At 47.8% G+C, this 22,063-nt stretch overlaps 1 protein-coding gene across 3 annotated transcripts in view; it reads left to right on the top strand.

The window, feature by feature from the left end:
* The window catches only part of ZFAND2B (zinc finger AN1-type containing 2B), a 127,003-nt gene that overhangs the window by 11,715 nt on the left and 93,225 nt on the right, over window positions 1-22,063 (top strand). For 2 of the 3 annotated variants that reach the window (XM_086954360.1, XM_086954361.1), the window contains exons 3-5: window positions 10,750-10,844; window positions 11,916-12,047; window positions 13,251-13,402. In XM_086954360.1, the coding sequence (XP_086810486.1) occupies window positions 10,750-10,844; window positions 11,916-12,047; window positions 13,251-13,402 (379 nt within the window). The remainder of the gene's footprint in view (window positions 1-10,749; window positions 10,845-11,915; window positions 12,048-13,250; window positions 13,403-22,063) is intronic. The other variant, XM_086954362.1, reaches the window with a different exon arrangement.

The following is a 22,063-nucleotide window of genomic DNA, read 5'->3' as shown; positions in this document are numbered from 1 at the left end:
CCTCTGAGGACACGGCCGCTGCCCACGACACGCGCCTAACTAGAATGGATAATATCCTGAGAGTAATAGCGGCAAAGAACGAGGAGTTGGAGGCGAGGAGCAGACGCAACAACATACGCGTCACGGGGGTTCCGAAATCTACCAACACTGGGCGCATGGAGGACTACGTGGAGCGCATCCTCCTCACGGCAGTGGGTAAGGAGGCCTTATCCAGCCAATTTATTGTCGAGCGGGCGCATCGCTCCCTGGGCCCGATCCCCTAGCCAGGGATGCAGCCGCGACCCATCATTGCCCGGTTACTTAACTACCGGGACCGCGACACGGCACTGCGTGCAGCCCGCACGACTCGGAATCTAGCTTGTGACGGGGTACAGTTCTCCCTGTATCCGGACTTTACGCCGATGGTGCAGGACCAGCGGAGGAAATTCCTAGACGTGAAGAAAAAGCTGAGGGACATGCAAGTGGACTATGCGCTTCTGTACCCGGCGCGGCTCAGGGTAACCCACCAGGGCAAACAACACTTTTTTACAAACCCGCAGCAGGCCGAGGACTATGTCCGTAGGCTGCGTACCGCCAGAAGGGACAGACGAAACGAGGGAGAAGATGAGGCAGACGTAAACCCTGCCGAACACGTGGAACCCTAACTGTGTCCTTATGAACATTTGATTGCTGACTCCAAACGATGGAATAGAGGTTGGTCTCAGATTTGAGGTGCCTGCTGCCGGTGAGGAGACCTGGAACTGCCTGTAGAAACTCTTTTGGTAGATTTGCTGCGTCGTGGGTCACTGGTGGGCGACAACTGCTTTTGTATATACTTGCCCCTCTGCTGGAGCTGCTCTGGAACTGGGCAGTCTGAAGGCAGAGTTGGAACTGAAATGAGCAGCGGTTGCTCCTGGGATAGACCTCCTGAATTTTTTGGTGTCTTTTCCGGCATGAGGGGAGGTGATGGAGAAAATGACTTGATATATGGTACTAGCCTGCAGGGGTAACATATGCCAGGCATCGCCCCACCTTCTCTGTCTTCTCCGTATGGCGCATGCGGGTCGAGAGGGGAGTGGTGGGGTGTTGGGGTGCATTCCTCTGGTGTCCTTAGAAGGGGATTCCCCAAAAGGTTTTTCTATTGTTCTTGATTGTTGGGGTCGTGGGGATATGATACTGGCAAGATTGGGTTGCTTCAGTGGGTGGGGGGGGGAGCTGGAGATTTGGGGCTGAACAGTTGTGCATGGGGGGAGGGGTGGGACTTAGATGTTGGGATGCGAGTTGTTGTTGAAAGTAGAACTGTTGTTGCGTATGACATGTATGACAAGTGCGCAGGTACTGGAATTCGTATATGTGAACGTTTAGATGTTTGTATGATGAGAATGTTCTGGACAGCGGAAAGATTTGCATCAGGTACATTTCGGTCGAGGGCTGCAGCATTGGCCAATTGCTTCCTTCAGGGATACGGTGACAAACACAGGTGATGATACGTCGAATACTGTCTCCATAATGTCCTGGAATGTCCGTGGCCTTAATAACCCCCGCAAATGCAGGAATGTGATTGCTTATTTAGATCGGCACCAAGTGCAGATAGCGATGCTCCAGGAACCCCACCTTAACCCGAATGGTGTCCCTAAGTTTGCGAGCAGATGGGCGAGTGTGAGAGTTTTCCTCCTATTCCACGTACTCTAGGGGGACTGTTATTTTAGTCAACAAACAACTACCGTTTCAAAAGCTGGGTGTACGAGCGGATAAGGAGGGGAGATACGTCATTCTTTGGGGGAGATTGGGCACTGATGTAATAATACTTGTGAATAGCTATGCACCTAATGTTGACACTCCTGGATTCTTTTTGTCGCTGTGGGGCCATGTACTGGACATTGAAGCCACTCACATTCTTTGGGGGGGGGACTTCAACCTATCGTTATGTCCTATGGCGGATAGATCGGACGGTAGTATACAATACAACACGAACGCCAGAGATACACTTCAGGGCATACTGACAGAGGCTGGACTAGTGGATAGCTGGAGGCACACACACCCGACGGTTAGGGAGGGTGCACATTTTACGGCACATGCACTCTCATGGGCGCGGATCGATTACTGCTTTATCTCGCGAGGCCTTGCTGGAGGAGTTGTTCGGGTGAAACATCTGCCTCGTACCTACTCGGACCATTGTCCTGTCTTGACAGTCTTGGAGATGCCGGGGTATGCTAGGGTGCGTCCGCCGTGGCGGCTTTTTCCCTCAGCCTTGCTGGACCCTGTCTTTAGACATGAACTGGGTGAGGAGATTGAAGCCTTCTTTCCGAGGAACAAGGGATCGGTCGACCAGGTCGAAACGATCTGGGAAGCCTTTAAGGTGACCGTAAGGGGGATCACGATCTCTAAAAGTTGCGGAATACTGAGGGACATTGTGCGCACATTACATAAAATTGAAGCAGAGCTTAAGGCGCTGGAGGCAAAGATGGTTGGTGACTCCTGCCCTGACCTCGCGGGGAAATTCAGGGCACTTCTGTCGACCTATGAGGAAGAAGCGGCCAGGGAAACGAAATTCCGGGGCAAATATTGGACGGCTAGGCGCTACTGTGAGGGGGATCGACCGGGAAAGGTGCTGGCTGCTCTCACGAGGCACCAGCGCTTCGCCACCCATATCCTGGAAATCTCTGATGGGGAGGGTAGGACTTACCAGGATTCCCAGGGAATTCAAAACACCTTCCTACAGCACTACCAGCGTCTATACTCCACGCAGTAGGTAGGTGAGGTGGAATTCGGTAATTTCCTGGACGACATCGCACTCTGTTGGCTTAGTGATAGCGACAGGGCGTTCTTGGGCTGCCCGTTCGAACTGGACGAGATCAGAGAGGCGATCATGTCCCTTAGCAATGGCAAGGCAGCGGGGCTGGACGGTCTACCGGCCGAATTTTATAAATGTTATATCGACATCATGGCGCCGGTACTGAAGGAGGTTTTCGAGGACTCGCTCGAGGTAGGGATACTGCCGGGCTCCATGAGAGAGGTAGCGATCACGTCACTTTTGAAGCCGGGGAAGGATCCGAAGGACACAGATGCCTATCGCCCCCTGCCGCTGCTAAACTGCGACGCGAAGATCCTTGCAAAAGTGCTGGCGACTAGGCTGTCCCTGCTTATGAACACCTTGGTGTTACCGGACCAATCTGGCTTTGTCCCGGGGAGAGCTACGTCCCATAACTTGCGTACACTGTTCTCCCTAATACCCACCATTTCGCCCGACTTGCCGATCGCTGCTGTATTTCTGGACGCCACCAAGGCGTTCGATTCGGTGGAGTGGGGTTACCTACTAGCTATACTGAGCAGAATGGGGTTACCCCGGATCTTTATAGCCTGGGTGAAACTGCTCTACACCTCACCGGTCGCCAGGGTCGTCGTCAATGGGGTGCTTTCGACACAGATGCCGATCACGAGAGGAACTAGGCAGGGCTGCCCCCTGTCACCCCTGCTTTTCGCCTTGGCGATAGAACCGTTGGCTTGTAGAGTGCGACAGTTGCACAAGGCCAGTGCCTTTAACTGTCATCAGCGGCAGATAAGTATTTCACTCTATGCGGATGACGTTACTTTGTACGTGCGTCACCCACAAGATCACCTTAACTCGCTACTGAGGGAGTTCGTGGCGTTTGGCGGCATATCCGGGGTACATATAAACTGGAAGAAGTCGCAATTCTTCCCCCTCACGGCATCAGTAGCCCGGTTTCCGCTGGATTACCCCCTGGAATGGTGCAGCTCTGACTTAAGGTACCTGGGCATAGAGGTGTCGCTCGATAGGGACGACACTATCCGGTCAAATTATGGTGTGGCTATCTCGCAGTTGACTGATAATGTGTCCCGCTGGCGGGCCCTGCCGATCTCAATGGCAGGAAGAGCTTCCCTGATGAAGATGGTCGTCCTCCCACGGTTCCTATATCTATTCCAAAACATTCCCTACTACCCGGGGGCCTATTTTTTTTTAAACGGCTCCGTTCTGAGCTGCTGCGCCTTTTCTGGGGTGGAAAGCAACCACGCCTTAGCTGGAGGGTCTTAACGCAGCCGTACGATAGGGGAGGATTCGATGTGCCCGACATGGAATTATACTATCTCAGTGCTCAGGCTCAACACTCCTATCACTGGGTTAACCCCGCTCCCTTCATGCCACAAGTCGCTGCTGAGGACTGGATCGTTCATCCGCTCCCGCTTAAGGGCATGCTGATGGGACTGATTGGGGATGTTGAGACGCCTGCTCCCACTGTTACTTGTACTATTGATGCCTGGCGGAGAGTAACTAAACTGCTGGACGCCCCCATGCTTTATTCCCCGGCACTGCCCCTTGCATATCACCTGAAACTTTCACTCTTAACGGAAAACGGATTTCGATCCATGTGCAAACGCGTACACCTTAATACATGGGGTGACCTATTTCAGGAAGGAATGTTCCGTACCAAAGAACAGATGTTCCAGACTACTCCCCCGACACCCATGGAGGTGTTTTACTATATTAGACTCCGGCAGGGTATGCGAGACATACTCCCCAACTTCCCGGAAGAACCTGGGACTGTACTGCCATTGCATGTCATGCTCATATCAGATGGCAAGCACTTAGTGTCTAAACTGTATGCCGCTATACGTGGGCAACGCCCAATGATGCTGCTGAAGGCTCGGACTAACTGGGACTCTGAGCTGCCCTCTGCACTCACAGATGAGCAGTGGAGCTATTGCTGCTCGGTCACGGCTAGGGTTTCCTCCAGCTGCCGGTTGAAAATTATTCACTATAAGTTTGTGCAACGCTACTATTATACTCCAGTCAGGAAACTTAGGTTTCGTCTCTCGGAGGATGATAGGTGTGCTAGGGTGCCGGGCGAGCGGCGCGGATTTCCTTCATCTGGCTTGGGAATGTGGAGCCATACAAACGTATTGGGAACAGGTACACGCCGCACTCCAAATAATGATTGCTGGCCCACTGCCCATGGAGCCAATAGTGATGCTGCTGGGTTATACCAAACATGTGCCCAAGCCGGACCGCAAATTTGTTGACATTGCGTTGCTCCTCGCTAAGCGGAGAATAGCTTGCAGGTGGGGGAGGGGGAGAGCGCCAAAACTTAAGGACTGGCTCGACGACCTCACATACTGCCAGGACCAACATGGCGTTTATGCGGAACTGTTGCCTGCCCGTTGCACGCCTAGCGATTTTTGGTCTCCCTTGCAGGTGTACTGGCTGTCCCAAGCGACACATAGCGACTCCTCTGGAGATGACGAACCGGTCCCGGGCCTGTGAGCGTATAGATGATATGTATTGCATTCACCATACTACTTCACACATGGTGGGAGGTAATTTACACCGCCTAACATACGGCGGATGGCCGTGACAGCTGGGTAAACACTGATGGTGCGGGGACTGGGAACACCCGAAGGCCTTGTGACACTGGTTAAGGGAGGGACCTCTCTCACCCATCCAATTCTTGGGATAGTGGTGGTGGACACACACACTGATGGCCACACATGCTCATCGCTGCAGTCGACACTTGAGAAGGGGAACGTTGTGCACGGCTTGGCTCTATGGTGTAACCCGAATATCCCTACACTGGAAATTAGCTGCGCTGCCTATCGAGGATGCACACACTTGAGATACGTATGGGGCACTGCAGCACATAATGACATAGCCGGCTGACTGGACAGATCGCAGACGATTGGGGGTTGGTGGATTGTGATGCTGCCACCCTGCTGGCCTGTCTTCATGCCTGAATGCGGAGGGGGGGAGAATTTCATCCTCCTTACGCCCTTGACTGTGGAGGGGGGGGGGAAGATCCTGGTAATCTGGCATCCCATTGATGTACACATGAAACTATGCCTGTATTGTACTGGACCATGTGAAGCTGATACCTCTCTATGGACTGTACCATGAGTATTGATTTAATGGATTGCTGATGCTGTCGCTGTCATGTTTTTTTTTTGTGCTGCACGCAACTAATAAAGGTTTAAAAAAAAAAAACTATTCCACTATCCAGCGCCCTCCAGCGAAAAGTCGCTGTAACGACTTTCGTTGCAATCCCCGCGTTGTAACGCCATACAACCGTAGACATGCCGAACTCGCGGATTTCAAGGCACTCTCATATGTGACGCCGAAGAAAATGGCGTCTCAGTGAATTAAGGTACTTGACCAGGATCACATAATTTGAAAACAGTTCCTGGGTCAAGAGCATTATAATTAGGATGAGTGGATTATTTAAGTCCGTAGATCTGCAGGTCTAGTAAAAATGTCACTTTTTTGAGGCCTGCATGAGAAATGGCTTGCAGTGTTGCATAGAAATGTCCCTTCACCAACCGTAGCATTTGAAGTCCGTGAAGCCTCACTGTGGCACTCTGCGCAAGTTCTAGATCCCTTCCCTAAAGGGGAAGGTTCTCTGGACTACTGCTTCATTTTTGACCGCTTCAATAACTGAGGGCATATGCACCCAGTTCAATGCATATGTTGCTGAACTTGTCACAGAGAATCACAATCTTCAGATGCACCAGTATTGGCCTGGAAAGCTGTCAGTGGCCAGAGTTAGCAAATTGTGTACTGGCTGTTTAGGCGTTGCCTGTCACGATTGCTAATGTTGAGCGGTCTTTTCACAGATAAGTTTACATGGGAAGGAAATAGTGAGCACGTATGACCAAAGACTCCCTGAAGAAGTATTGTATATTGTACTACAGTAAGTTTGATTTGTAAAGATGTATTGGACCTCATATACACCGTTGATGTACCACGCACTATCAGGGCGGAGAGCAAGCAACAATAAAAGCAAAACTTTCCATTAACACTGAAAAACACTGTTTCTGTTTTAAATGGTGCGAAAATGAAATACCACTGATAACCTCTGTTATTTAAAGGTATTGAACACTGAAAAAAACCCCACTAGAATTTACGATAAATAGAAACTGAAAACAGGAAAGCCTAAATATATTCTAGCCCAACTACAGGTGATTGGCAATCTGACTGGCTTCAGCAGAAAATATTGCGATATTTTCCACTAAGACATCTTGAGATCTGCCAGTTAGTCTTTGCTGCTCACTTCCCTACTCCACGGTGAGCTATGCCGACAGACATTACTCTGCTACTGCATTTACTGAATGTTCCAAGAGGGCATTGTTTGGCAGTGTATGAACCGTCAATTGTGTACATGTACAGCTGAGTATTGAAGTGAGAGAAACCTTTCTAGCCCTTTAAGTGCACCAACATGCTGCAAACACTGATGCCCCATTAAAGGAACCAGTCCTGGGTCACTCCTCTCCGGACTCGCCCAGTTCCATCACTGGGACCAGCCGCAGCTCTGCCAGGGTGCCTCTGTCCTGCAGTCATAGTTCTATTCAGCGCGCTTTGTTGAGGCCAGTGTAAATGTTCATCCTTTTAACTCTTCTCTTGAACAGGTTTTATATAGAACTAATCCTGATTACTTTCTTCAACAGCTCGCTTGATATTCTCGAAATGTGATTGCTTAACTTCTGTAGTCCTTGTTCTTAACTTCTATCTAAACTTTTGTCTGTGCTCAAAAGGACCTCACAGCCTGACACAAATGCTGTCTGTTGGACCTGGGGTTACCAGTCCACATAGGGTAGCCTGGCACAGAGTAGGAAGGCTAAACTCCAAGGCAAATTGTGTTGTGCTTACATCACTCACTTACAGTAACCAGTAATCTTGTTTCGTTAATCATAAGATGGTACACACATTAGGCATTTTTCCCCATTAATTCTCTGTATCAATATAGTCTCAGCAGTACATTGTCCCCCAGAATCAATAGATCAAACAATCCTCTACAGGTTGTTTGGATAAAGGTTAAATGAGTCAACATTACATCAGATTAGCGAAATCATGCAGTAGGTCAATTTGGAGATCACCTTGTAAACTTATTTAGCTGAATTAACCTAGGTGAATGCTCAGCAGGTGTCAAATTTATTCTCCTCCCCCCCCCCCCCCCTCTGTCTGGATGAGAGCGGTAGGAAAATCAGCTGGAATCTTACAGGGACTCGGAGGACCTGAAACACACTGGCCCCCTTGTACCACTTAATCAGCCAGCGATAATGCTAGATCGCGTAGATATCAAGTCACAATTCGTATAGTTCTGCTAGATGGGGCTCCTCTGGCCAGCACACAGTTTCATTAGGGTTTCTCCGGTCAGACCAACCACCCGGACCTGAGGCATAGGTTTCTGTTGTCAAGTCCCTTACCAGCCCCCAGATCCCTGCTTACTTGGGCTAGGACCGCTTATGTTCCAAGTGAACCGTCGCCGGCAGCTCAAATAGCTTGAATCTCACCACCAACACAGGTGTCCCGCGTCTACTCCCTCGCAGGCCAGGCGGCTCCGCATCAGAGCCTGCAGGGAAGGGAGGACTCACCCGCTGACTGCACCGCTGACTCCGCCTCACCTCCGCTCCTCACCAATGCGCCTCAGTCTATTCGTGGCAGCTCCGCGCTTCTGGGCCTGCGCGGGTGATCAGTGACTTCAGCGCGGCGCCGCCTTTCTCCTCAGGCAGTCAGCAGGCCCTCCTCCGGACCCGCCCGCCAGCAGCTAACTCCTCGACGTTACTCCGCCCCCTGTAAGTAGTGTATTCCCCCATCTATGGGGCCTGCGCAAATATGGGACTCTACCTCTTCACCTCACCGCTGACTCAGTTTCCACCTCAAAGCAGCAGCGGCCCCCGGAGCGCCCCCTTCACCGGCTCTTACTTCCACCCTTCAGTAGTGAGCCTGCTCGACCCCCTGGGACACCACCAGAATCACGGCCGCGGTCCAAGCAGCTCCCCCTACAGTAATCACGGTAGCCACCAACTTGTCTCCGGGGAAGAAGACGACTTCCCGGCAGCGCTTCACAGCCCAGGTGAGGGGTGACAGGAGAGGTACAGGAGCAGGTTGGTTTTAGGATGCAGATGGGTGAAAAGTTCCCTCAGTCCTATCCCTGCCTTTCGAAGCTCCTTATAGTTCTTTGCTCAGCTTTTCCTCCACCGGATAACGGGGCAGAACTCTCTCAGCTCAATCCCTTCCCAGCGATCTCGCAGGCCACCCCAGTGTCGGGGGTAAGTTCCTATTAACTCGTGAGGACCCTATGTCCAGGTACATCAGAGTATAAATGAGTAGTGTCAGGTCTATGGTTAGAGGGAAGGTGACAGCAGTAAGGAAGCAACCCTTAAAGTAAGAAGTCAACTTTCTGAGTGTCCTAACGCCCTAGCGCTACAGCCTGCACTCCGACTGGCTCTTAGGTGACAAAATGGCCGCCCAGGTATTGGTCTTATATACCCTAGGTCAAGTTCACTGGAATGGGCCAGAAGGTTCTAGTTTCCTCTCACTAGTCTATGGGCCAGACTCAGAGGTAAAAGTCTTTGGCAGTTGGCAGCCACCATTTTGTAGTTAAATTCCTCACTATCACCTCCATTATAAAAGAACACCTGTGCCCCTTTTCTATGGTGTAAACAAATAATAATGAGGCACCCAGAGCTCCAAGGACAACACCAAGTAAAATATAGTGGACACAAAAAAATGAAAAAATTAGGAGGCTAAAAGGAGAAGAAAAAAAAAATAGGAGGGACCACCCAAAGGGATGCAGGTCTAACACTGTCCATAACAAACTAATTCCTGGTCTTGTTGAGCAGAATGAGTGTAACCCAACAATTCTTTGGGAGGGGGTGTCTTAATAAGGGAATGGAAGTATTTACAGGACACCAGTGTCCTTATTTACATCTCTGTGAAAGACTTCAGACCAAGGTATTCGGTTAGTGCAGCTCTGTCAGTAGCTGGTTGTACAATTCCGATCAAGGTCACTACGCACACACAATTGCGGAGTTCTACACTTGGTTGTTTCTGTTACTTGGGCAATACCCACTAGAATGTGCCCACTGACAAGATGCTCCCGTGCTACATCCGGTCATATAAGATGGCGTTTTGCCCACCAGAGAGACCAGCGATCTGTGCCCCTGGCCCGAGTGAAACACTGTTACTTGAGACCTACAGAGGTCAGTGGGGTAATCCTCTCCCCGTATGGTCTGATAGAACGAAGTGGACTTCATGTTGATCATTTTTAATTGAAGGATAACAAACTTTGTATGCTTGCATGAACAGTTTCAGCAAAAGGTGTAATTATTTAACATATGAGCACTCTGCTTGCATTTCATTTTGCGCCCATTATATTGGATGTTTAAACTGACTCCAGTCATGAAAAAATAGTAATAAACTGATGTCTTTGTTAATCCGCATCACATATCTGTTGACAAGCTAGCAACGCTAAACCAAAGGGTATGCCCAGACGTGGGTCCCTTGCTCACTTTGCCACTGGATTCAAGCTAGCCTGGCTGATGACGGCTGATTAGCCAGAAACCTGTCCCAGGGTGCTTGTTTCCAGTCCAAGGAAGACCTGGCTCGGCAGTTCGGGCTGGACTGTACCAATGAGGCACAGGGTCAGACTGATTTGTATATGGCCATGTCTGAATTGGGGTGGCGGAGAGCGCTAAAGAATGGATTAAACCCAGATCAGTTGACTGGGGTGAGTGCTTGCAATGTTCAACACTCCGTCCATCATCCCCTTAGGTTTTGTTTTGTTCGACAAGCTAGCAACTGCTAGCTCTCGTTTGAGAATGCTACTCTGTTGCATGGATGGACTAACCCCTCCCTTACCGCGTGCCCCCCACCCCCTTTGTATTTGTGTTCCTCTGTGATGGCCTAGAGGGCAGCTGGTGTTGTATATGACCTTGCTGTTCTAGGATCCTTATCCTTGCTTTGCACTACCATCTCTACAGATTTCCTGCCCATGAAATGTGACGCGTGCGAACAGATTTTCTGCAAAGACCACATCACGTACATCCAGCACTCGTGCACCTCTGCCTACAAGAAGGTAACTCCTGATTGCTCTTGGCTGCTGGTTCCAGAAGACCTCCTGATATCTTCAGGCTAAGCTCACTTTCTTTGTCTTCATGTGCTGTGTTATTGCTGTCACCGTTTTCACTATTCTGTCTTCCATCTTTAGCCCCATTTCATTCCTCATCATTCCCATGGATGCTGTGTGTTGGCACTACTGACCTGTGCCATGTGTATGCTGCTACCTCTGTACCTGCTGCTCACTCTGCCCAGCTTTAACTCTTTAACTATTTTACGCTCTGTGCTAATCACTTGCTTCTCTTGTACAACTGTCTCTGAGCTCTTTCCTTACACTCATGACCTCAAAGGATTCTTCTTTCTCACACCTTGCCAGGAGTCTTTTTTTAGAGGGCGCTTTTAGCACTCCGGCCTATTTTTCCCTTCCTGTATTTTACTCTTGTGTACTGATTGTTGAATTCTTCCATGTATAGATATAGGCTGCCCACTCTTTCCTGTACTGCTGTTCTCTTCTATGACTCTGGCTTCCTCCTGCCTAATTAAGTGTGGAGACAAACTGAACAAGTTGAATGTTGCGGATGAGCTGAGTTCGCAACATGCCTCGTCTGTGTGCCAGTCACCCCATGCCAAATGTCGCCTTTACAGCGCTTTATTACAACTGGCCAGTCAATAAAATGTACACCTCCTTTCCTGTTCATGCCTTGCTCTGGTCCATTTGTTATACCTTTCTACTAGATAGAGCCACTTTCTCCTTTTTCTGCTTCTGACCTTGCACCGCTTTCATATATTCCGTGGGCAGTGACTGAATCTGGCATGCCCAGTCTACTGCCTCTTCTGACTCTTCCTGAACATAGGGTAAGGACTGCAGTCCTGCTTCCTCCTCACCAGACTTACTCTTCCCTGATATGGACTGGCGCTTTACTTCTATCATATTTTCCTTTTGTCTGCGATTCCTTCTGCGCCCCACCCCTGATGCCCAAACAGCTTACGAAGGCTGGTGCGCTTGGTCGTCTCATGTGATGATACATCACTGCTCTCACCCGCTATACACCTAGCGTGTTCTTATGCACCTGTGTGCTTGTATTTTCAGGATGTGCAGGTGCCTGTTTGTCCACTCTGTAACACCCCTATCCCAGTGAAACGAGGACAAATGCCAGACATTGTCGTTGGGGCACACATCGACCAGGACTGTAAGTCTGATCCCGCTCAGCGGAAACGCAAGGTAGAGTTTCTCTTAGCAACTTTCTTCCGCATGGTATTTTGTCCCACACATTTAATTTCAGGTGGAGAAGGAAGCCAAAGTTGTGCCTTACAAAAATTGTTGACCTTCGGCAGCTGTAAAATTAAATATCTCAATTTAGGTGTGGCAGATCACTGAGTAAAGCTTGTTGAAACTAATTCCCCCTTCTGGAAACCACCACGATGGAAAGTGTCTTAAAGCGTTGTTTCTCCACCATGGGGTTCTTCTGATATGCAAAACCTTTACATTCCACTCCATTAGGGGGACACTGAAATACCCTTTCTTTTGGTTTCATTAGATATCCAAGCAAAGAACAGTTGTAGTTGTTAATTGTACACGATCCAATGGCTTTCCGCAGATAGGATTTCAAAGCCATCTGCATATAACCGCACAGGAAGCTGCTTTTCATTGGACACTCCCAGGGCGGAAGGTGGCTGGATGACGGATCCTTGCTCTGTGTGCATTGTTCAACATATCTAACCCATCTTTCCCTTTCTATATTACCTGGTCGTGAGGTATTTGCTGGGCAGTTTCTGGGGCCTTCCGCCTGTGCTCTTAGGAGTTCAGGAGACTGTCACTTTGTGGTAAGCAGTGACCTTCCTTTTGATGCTCACTGCCTTCTACTCTGTTGTAACTAGCCTCTTCCTCCAGAGGGTTCATGCTGGTTGATGGTTATAATAACATCCTGTGCGATGAGGTTTACGCTGAGGAGAAAATGAAACTAAAGTAATGGCTGCCATGCACTGACGGGGATTTGGAATGTTCTTGGGTAATAATGGCCCAAATAAGTAAATGTATTTAACGATGTGGGTGGGCCCTGCTCCTTTTACATCCGATCCACCATGCCAGTCAGGAGTATTCCAATAAGATTGATGGTTTTCTTCATGGTCCACTATTGTTACAGGTAAGTAACATTTTCATTCTACACATTGCTACTCAACTCTGAAGTTAGGGGTGGGGGGAGGGTTGTAATTGCCACTTTGATTGGCACCACTCTTCTGGGACAGTGTGAGCAACAAGGTATCTACATTCAGCATGCTTTGTGTATTTGTTTTTATTATCTTTTTGGAGAGTTGTTCTTGCCTGTGGCTCTTTCTGCAGTTAGCACTTGGTGCAGTGATGCTCCATTTTCACATCTGAGCTGGGCCTCTGACCTCTGTGTTGATTTAATTTGCTTCTGTTTAGATTTATACCAACAGGTGTTTGAAGCCAGGCTGCAAGCAGAAGGAAATGATGAAGGTGATCTGTGATCAGTGCCGTGGCAACTTCTGTTTGAAACATCGTCATCCTCTGGACCATGAATGCAATGGCAGCATTGCTCCCATCTCAAAAGCTGGGTAAGTCATTCCTGCCTTCGATCACTACTAAAAACTGAGCTGCACTTATTCTGTCCCTGATAACTGGTAGCTTTGGCGAGGTGAGGGTTGATGCTCAAGTTACCCAGCTAGTTATTCATATTGAGTTAGCATAGAGCTGCTTCATCTAATTTGCCTAGTTCTTGACAAGAAACAACAACAAATATACTTTTTATGTTCTAATCTATATTTGTGTGTGCAGTACAGTTCTTCCTTTTGTCGGACTTAATTTGTACTATTTATGAATATTTCTTCAAACTCCTTAAAGGTGTAAACAAATTGTCTTTGCTGGCAAACTCCTTGTTTACTACTTGCACCGATAAGTTAATATCATTGAGCTATGCCGAGATACCAGTATCTATGCCTGCTATGTTGGTGAGAGCACCTTCCTTTCTATTCCCTCCTCATTGCTGGTATCTGTGGAGGATCTGTTTTGAATCTTCTTCACCGATCATGCATAGATATTGCTGCATAGACCATGTACCTGCATTCGCCCACAGCAATTGCTTCCCAGGTAAAATTTGCCCAACTTAAAAAAAAGTGCACCATAGCGTATTCTGCCTTAAGTCAAGGTGCGAAGACAGAGGCCAGGGAGGTCTGCCCGGTTTCGTTAGCAAGAAGAAAGGACACACTTACCTTCCGAATTGAATCCACCGTTGCCTGGGATTGAAGCAACGTGTGCCTCAAATGCGATCGCCAGGCTGGGGACAGAGCTAGTCGAACAATCTGGGAAATGAGAGCATGATCAAAGAGCAATCGTGGAGTAATAAATACATCAGATCTATGGTCTAGAAGGGTCGTGTTGCTAAAAAGTGATTGATACGTGCGGAAGTCTTATGTACAGCTTAGTAATATGTGAAGTCCCTAGTAGATTGGTGTAGCCACTGCCACATGACCTGTAGTCTGCAATGCGCCAGCCAGTGTAGGCCGGCAGCTGGGAAGGCCCCCGCTTGGTCAGAGCATTGGCTAGAACAGTCCATGTCAGTGTCCATAACCAAATTCATGTCACCAACTATCACTGCAACAGGGGTCTGGGGCATGTAGGCTAAGGAGCTAATGAGGAAGCTTTCCTGTCGCTCTTTAGGGGTGTAAACATTCACTAGTGAAAAGTGCCCACACTGATTCGAATCACGATCAGGCACCCTTTAACCTCTTCCATGGTAGATAGGATTTCTCCCCGAAAGCTCTGAGAAGAAAATGGCCACCCTATCTTTCTCTGTAGAAACTGAGGACCGCAGCTGCTACGGCGGGACCAGCAGGGCTGCATCCTATGATCATCCTTGGAAACCAAGCAAGTCTCCTAAAGGAGAGATGCATCCCTGCCGCCCTGCCCCAGGAGAGAAAGGACAGCCAACCTTTTAGTGGGATTGTTAAGGCCCCGGATTATGAGGCTAGTGACCTTAGGCTCCAGGAAATCTAAAACTAAGGGTGGAGTGCTGAGTTCCCTTCCCCCCCTCAATGTCATCACTGGAGCCTCAGTCTTTTTTCCGTAAAGCCCTGAAAACTTGGGTTTTACACCCATTCATCACCGTGAGCCTTACACATTGACTGTTGGCCCCTTTCCGCAGCGCCTTGACGCCTCTGGGCAAAGTCTGATCTTTATACGACTAATATTCATTCATTCACCTGTCGGAGGAAAACCTCAAGACTTTCTCCCCGTTTGGGAATCGATAATAACAAATTGGTGCTTGGAATTGTCCAATATGGTTATTGCCTGGAGCTTACCAACAACCCTCCAAACATTCCACCTCTATCACAATTTGTCACTAGACCACCAGCACTTGCTTCAACAAGAAGTGCAATCTCTATTACTCAAAGGGGCTATAGAACCAGTCCCACTTCCTGGCCAAGGGTTTATTCCCTTTACTTTTTAATTCCCCAAAAGGAGGGCTCGTTAAGACCTATTCTAGATCTCAGTTAAACAAATACATACTGTCAGAGCACTTTCACATGGCGACTCTTCAACAAATATTTTCCCTTTTACAGCAGGACAACTTTAAGTGTACGCTAGCTCTAAAAGACGCCTACTTTCACATTCCAATTTATCCCGCTCATCGCAAATACCTCATATTTGTGATTGCAAGCCAACATTACCAGTTCAAGGTACTTCCATTTGGCGTCACCACGGCCCGCAGAGTGTTCACCAAATGTCTCGCAGTAGTAGCCGCTCATCTCAGAAGACAGGGTATCCATGTCTTCCCTTACCTAGACTGGCTTATCAAAGCGGGCACTTACAGAACTGTATACTATTCACTCCGGCAAAAGTACACCTACTTCATCATTTGGGTTTCGCAATCCATGCACAAAAATCTCACCTATGCCCTGCACAAGTGCAGTCTTATCTAGGTGCTTCCTTCAACCCTCTCAAAGCTCGAGCCTCTCGCAATGTAGCCAGAATTCACAATATTCAATCCACAGTGCTACAATTTCAACCCAGTCAAACATTACAAGCCAGAGCTTTCATGCAACTGCTGGGAATGATGGCATCCTGCAATGCAATCGTACCTCATGCAAGGTTTCACATGCGTCCTCTGCAAGAATGTCTAGCACGTCCGTGGAATCAGTCACAAGGTCAATGAACCAATCTAGTGTTGGTAGACTGCTGCACCCATCGCTCTCTGCAGTGGTGGAAGCCCTTCTTAGACCCTATTCCACAGCAGGCGTACCTTTAACTGGTTGGGGTGCCCTTCTACAGCATTACACAGTACAAGGGCTGTGGTCAGACAATCACAAATGTCTCCACATCAACTACCTGGAACTTCTAGCGGTGTTCCTAGCACTCAAAACTTTTCACACTCGCCTTGTAGGAAAAACTGTCCTAGGCCACATGACTGCAATGTCCTATCTACAGAAACGGGGAGGGACAAACTCTTCAGCTGTCACGCCTTGCACAAAGTATTTGGAATTGGGCAATTTATCACAAAATGTATCTGCTAGCTAAAAACCTTCCAAGAGTAGACCTCCCTCAGCAGACACAAGCAGCAAGTTCATCAGTGGCAACTTCATCCCTAAGTTCTTCTCCCCTACTTTCAACAATGGGGTTTTCCACAAATAGATCTGTTTGCCACAGTACAAAGCACAAAAAGCCCAAACTTTGCATCCAGGTTCCTACGACCTCTATCCAAAGGCAATGTTCTATTGATGAATTGGCCAGGGATATTTGCCTACGCCTTTACTCTTCTCCTAATAATTCCATCACTGGTTTGGAAGCTCACACAAACATCCCCCACACTGATCTTCGTAGCCCACACATGGGTTCTCAACTTTGGTACACCACTCTGTTAGAACGGTCAGTTGTTCCACTTCAAAAGCTACATCTCACACCCAGTCTCCTGACTGATCCATGGAGAAATCAGACATCCCAATGTCCTGAAGTCCTAGAGTTTGGTTATTTACAACTACCGCCATTTTGTATGAATATTCCCAAAGAGGCTAGAAAGCCTACTACCAGACCATGTTATGCAGCAAAAAGGAAACGATTTATTATCTACTGTAGGAATAAGCTTAAGGAGGAATCGTTACATATACCACAAGCTTTATTCCCTGGTAACATCAAGACCAACAAGAGAGGGAAATTATTACTGGAGGAATTATTGGAGGTAGATAGCATTATAATAAATGGAAGGCTCCCCTGATATTCCGGCAAATTTTAAACCTAAATCTAACAATAGTGAATCTATTCTTGATTATGTAGTAGTGGGTAGTACTTCCTTTTATCTCCTGAAAGATCTGTTGGTAATCAATACAGAACTTAGCGATAATAAGGTACTTGCCATTACTGTAAATTTAAATCCACCTGCGGTGGATACGTGGCTCATCAATAGTGAACGGGTACATTTTGGAGTCAATTCTGGGAGAAGTTACTGGAATTTTAAGGCTATTGAGGGCTTGACGAGTATCTTGGAGGTGGCTGTGGAGAATTTGGCTCACTGGGATGGACGAAGAGGTGGCTGTGGAGAATTTGGCTCACTGGGATGGACGTGAATTAATGTTTTGCTGACTTTCTGAACAAAGTAATTTCTATCGCAAGAAACCTTCCCCTATTAAAAATCCTAAAGTAACCCCCCGCTGTCTTCAGCATCTTAATACTGAAATAAATAAATTGGTAAGGGACCCTAAATCCCTGGTCCAATCATTGGTCCTCTCAAGGCTGGACTACTGCAATTCTCTTCTCACTGGCCTCCTGAAATCCCACCTGACCCCCTTAAATCTGTTCTCCATTCAGCACCTCGCTTCATTTATGGGGCCAAAAGAAGCCACCACTTCACACCCATGTTATCCACCCTCCGCTGGCTTCCCATCGAGGCAAGATGTATCTACAAGACTGCCTGTATCACCCACAAAGCCTTGCACTCCTCCACTCCTCGCAACCTGGCGAATAAACTGAAACTCTCTGGAGGCTCTAGAACATCACATAATGCAGAAAGTTTACTGCTTGAACCTCCCACTTTCAAGAAGGAAAGATCGATGGCCCAATCCTTTTCAGGCAACGCAGTGAGAATCTGGAACTTACTTCCGCCTCAGCTCCGGACCACCACCACCTCCTCCCAGGTCTTCAAAACTGACTTCAAAGTTCTCCTTCAAAGACACTTCCAAATTTATTTCACACCCTTTCTATTATCTGAAGGAAGACCTTCCATTATAGAGAATCCTTTTTTCCATGACTATGGAAGTGCCTCCCAGGGTGTGCTGCCAGTTATTGCAGTATTATCCTTCTACCTGTGTTTGGTACTCTTTTGTAACATGCACACATCACTTTTCTCTTGTAACACACTGTTTGCTACCTCTTAGATTTTGTTTGCTTTAGATACTTGCACAAGTGCCACCATTGCCTATGTAACGTTTGTTCTTGTGTTTGAGTGTCTGCCATTTATTGCAGTATTACCTCTACTTGTATTTTGTACGCGGTTGTAACCTGCACACATGTCACTTTTTCCTCCTGTAATGCTCCGTTTGCTTTCTCTTGTATTTTGTTTGCTCACAATTTTCACTTTTGCCTCATGTAACTTAAAGTCTGCTTTTGTAATTTGTCATTTGTTCACTTGTAATTTTCTCCTCATGTATCAGTTCTGTTCCTATTGTGAAGCGCTCCGACACCTTCGGGCAAAGTCCGCGCTATATAAAAGCGCATAAAATAAATAAAGCAATAAATACCGAAGGGGTCTTTCACAGACACTCAACGCCGATGCATTCCACAACCACATCAAGACCCTGAAAGCGGCCTGGCATCTGTAATCAGAGCCGGGCCTCAGCTGACTGTCACCGCTGTCATGTCTGAACGTGAAGCGGGCACCCGATGCAAGGGACCCACAAGGAAGCCAGCCCCCTCCACACTGACCCGGTTACTGAAGCAGTGAGGGGTGGCGGCGAGCAAAGGGGGGATGAGACGGGCATAGCGGGAATAGAGAGGCCGAGAATGGGGACAGCGAGGATTGTGATGGCCCAGAGTGGGAGAAGCCGCCGGGGCCCAGCAGGACTGTGAGAGGGTACTGTGGGGGAGATGGAGGGAGGGTGGACGAGCACAGCGCAGTGTTCGGGTCGGTCACCTTCCCTGCCCCCCACACCCCCGACCCGTGTCTGCTGGCGGACGCCTATCAAAGGTTTGGTTCTGACGGACCTCTTGGGTTTTATTGTTCTAATCTCTGTGTAGATGCAGTGGGCAGCTGCACACTGGGCCCCTACACACTTCCAACGAGATCAGTCTAGGTGAAAATCGTAGTTGCCCTTAACCTCCCCAGAAATGTTCCCCTCCACTTAATTACTAACTGGGAAAGACAATACTTCATGGGTTCACTAGGCCGAAAGGTGTCCTGAGGGACTTACAGACTTACGAGGCAACGTACAGGAGTAGAGGGGAATGAGAGGACCACTAGACGGAGTATCTGGGGGTCGCCCCCGGTCAGCAGGCCACCAGGTTTCCAGATCTAGCCCTTTCATGTACAAGACATGGCTATCTGGCTCACGGAAAGGGAAAGAAGACTACATTTCCCAGCACACAACAAATTATTAAATGAAGTCCTAAAACGGAGAACCTGACCAAAGGGGGGCACCACAGAAGAGCAGCGAGGGCGCAGACATGAATGTAGGGGGGGGGGGCGGGCGCCAGAGGGACTCGTACGGGAGAGGATGCGATTACGCCTGGCGGAGGAGTGCTCTATAATCTCCCCAATGAAATGTTTTCTTATAAAAAATTTAATTTTTTCAAAAGTTTCTTAGTTTTATATTAAAAGGTTGGAAATGTTAATTTTTATTCTGTATTTTATCCATGATTGTATGTAATTGTATCTAATTTTTCAATCTCTTATGTGGATCTCATTCGAGTTCCAAAATCATAAATAAATACACTTGAAACTACTGTAACAACATCAATCCACTTGATGCTTCTATATAGAACATAATTTATCTGTTGCATTTACAGCAATCTGGATTGGCTTGCACATCCATTTGTTTACACCTAGCAGAAGTTGCTGCACATTTGCACAATAGGCAACACTTATCTCTATTCAGAGTACCAGTGATTAAAGCCTTCATGGAAGGATTAAAAAGGGTGATACCACCAAGAGAACCTAAACATAGTCCATACAAGGCTAATGGGTCCACCTTTTGAACTAATGCACAAATGTAAATTCCAATTCCTCTCATGGAAGGTTGCTTTCCTCAAAGCAATCTCCTCACTTCGGAGAGTTAGTGAACTTTAGGCATCAACCATACAAGAGACTTTCTTTCAACTTCACAAAGATAAGGTGGTTTTTCTAACCAACCCTAAATTTCTCCCTAAAGTAGTTTCTGCCTTTCAGATCAATGAATCGGTTGAGTTACTTGTGTTCTTTTCTCAACCTGATTCTGTGGCAGAATGAGCTCTAAACACACTTGATGTTAAAAGAGCTATACTATATTACGTAGAAAGAACCAAATAATTTCGAAAAACAAAGCAACTATTTGCTGCTTTTTCTCCACCACACCAAAGCAATCCTATATCTAATTTCGGTATTGCAAGATGGATTGTAAAATGTATCCGAACATGTTATGCCAAAGCAAAAATAACTTTGATAATACCTGCTAGATCGCATTCCATTCGCAAGATAGGGGCTACCATGGCCTTCTTAAGAATATTCCCCTAGCTGACATCTGTAAGACAGCGATTCAGAAAAGGGGGTGATGACTCGGATGTGAGACCCTTGCTCATTGCACCATCAGGATTCAAGCAAGCCGGGCCGACGACGGCTGAAATGCCAGAAACCGGTCCCCGGTAGCTTGTTTCCTTCCCAGTATAAGAATTGGCTTGGTAGTTTGGTTTGCCCTGTTCCCATCATGCACTGGGACAGGAACAGACTAATTTGCATGTAGCCAGGTTCTGAGCTGGGATGGTGCAGTGAGCTAAAAAACGGTGATGGATCAAGCCCTGATCTTTGGACTGGGTAAGAGTGGTCTGCTTAATTCAGACACTCTGTTCATCACCACCCCCTTTTCTGAATCCTCTGTAAGACAGCTGCATGGTCTACACCGCACACATTCACCAAACACTGTTGCGTTGATGTGTTAGCGAGACAACAGGCAAATGTAGGCCAATCATTACTTAACACAGTTTCAAACAACCACTACAGCTTAGCCACCTCTTTGGGAATATGCTGCTATATAGTCTATGCAAAGCATGTGATCTACAGCTCGCATACCTCCCCTGTCTCCTGTGGTTGTTGTAGATCTCAATTTACATTCATATGCATGGACGTTTTGATTCTACACTCACTAACTCCATTCTCGCCCTCTGCGGGAAAACAATCTAACAATGGAGTCGGTGCTATCTCCGAAAGGAGGAGTCACCTTACCTTATGTAGGAAGGTGGATACCTGACTATGGTTACCCCAGATTTTTTGCCTAGTGTTTAGCTGGTTTTTTACTTAGCTGGCCTGGGATCCTGCTAATCAGGGCCCCAGGCTATCTGCTCTCTTTAAAATGGACTCCATGTACCCTAGGTACATCTCCAATTGGATAGTGGGTTACATTATGAGCCCCTGTACAGAGTTCTATAGGTAGCCAGGGCGTAGGTGCATCCAGGGCCTACCAGGGGCTGCAGCATGTATTATGCCACCCCTGGCTGGCCACCCAAATTGACACAACTGGCTGATCACTCAGCTGGGGCAAGGTGGTGTAATCACCCTTTGCTTTAGATATAGTATACCTATATCTAACCTTATATCTAGACACATAGACACCTATAAGTCACTCCTATGGCAGGCCTTAACAATCCTGGAGGCAGAGTGCTTGGTTTTATGTGAGATGGTGCTCTAGCATGAGCTGAGGCTGTCTGCAGCTTTCGGATCCATGTCCTTATAGCTGTTCTAGGATATTGCCATACCATATACTCTTAAGTGCATTATGAACCTCGTGGTTAAGTGCTAACTCTGGTTTGGCTTTATCAAAGCATGTTGAGTAAGGTGTCATACGATTTGGAATACTACCCCATCGCCAGTCCTGGCGACGGGGGTAGCATTCCACCCTTCTAGAGGGAGAAGACCTGTTGTTCCTTCTATTCCCGGTTAAAGTTAACCAGAGCCTCAGCATCACAAAATGGATGCTGCTGCCATAGACACGAGTCTGACCTCCTGCTGCTGGATGAAACTCCGGCAGGGGAGGCCTGGACTA

Source organism: Lissotriton vulgaris, chromosome 2_1, assembly GCF_964263255.1.
Source record: "Lissotriton vulgaris chromosome 2_1, aLisVul1.2, whole genome shotgun sequence".
NCBI classification, from domain to species: Eukaryota; Metazoa; Chordata; class Amphibia; order Caudata; family Salamandridae; genus Lissotriton; species Lissotriton vulgaris.
Note: the sequence above shows the minus strand (reverse complement) of the source record. Positions and strands in the feature narration are given on the sequence as shown.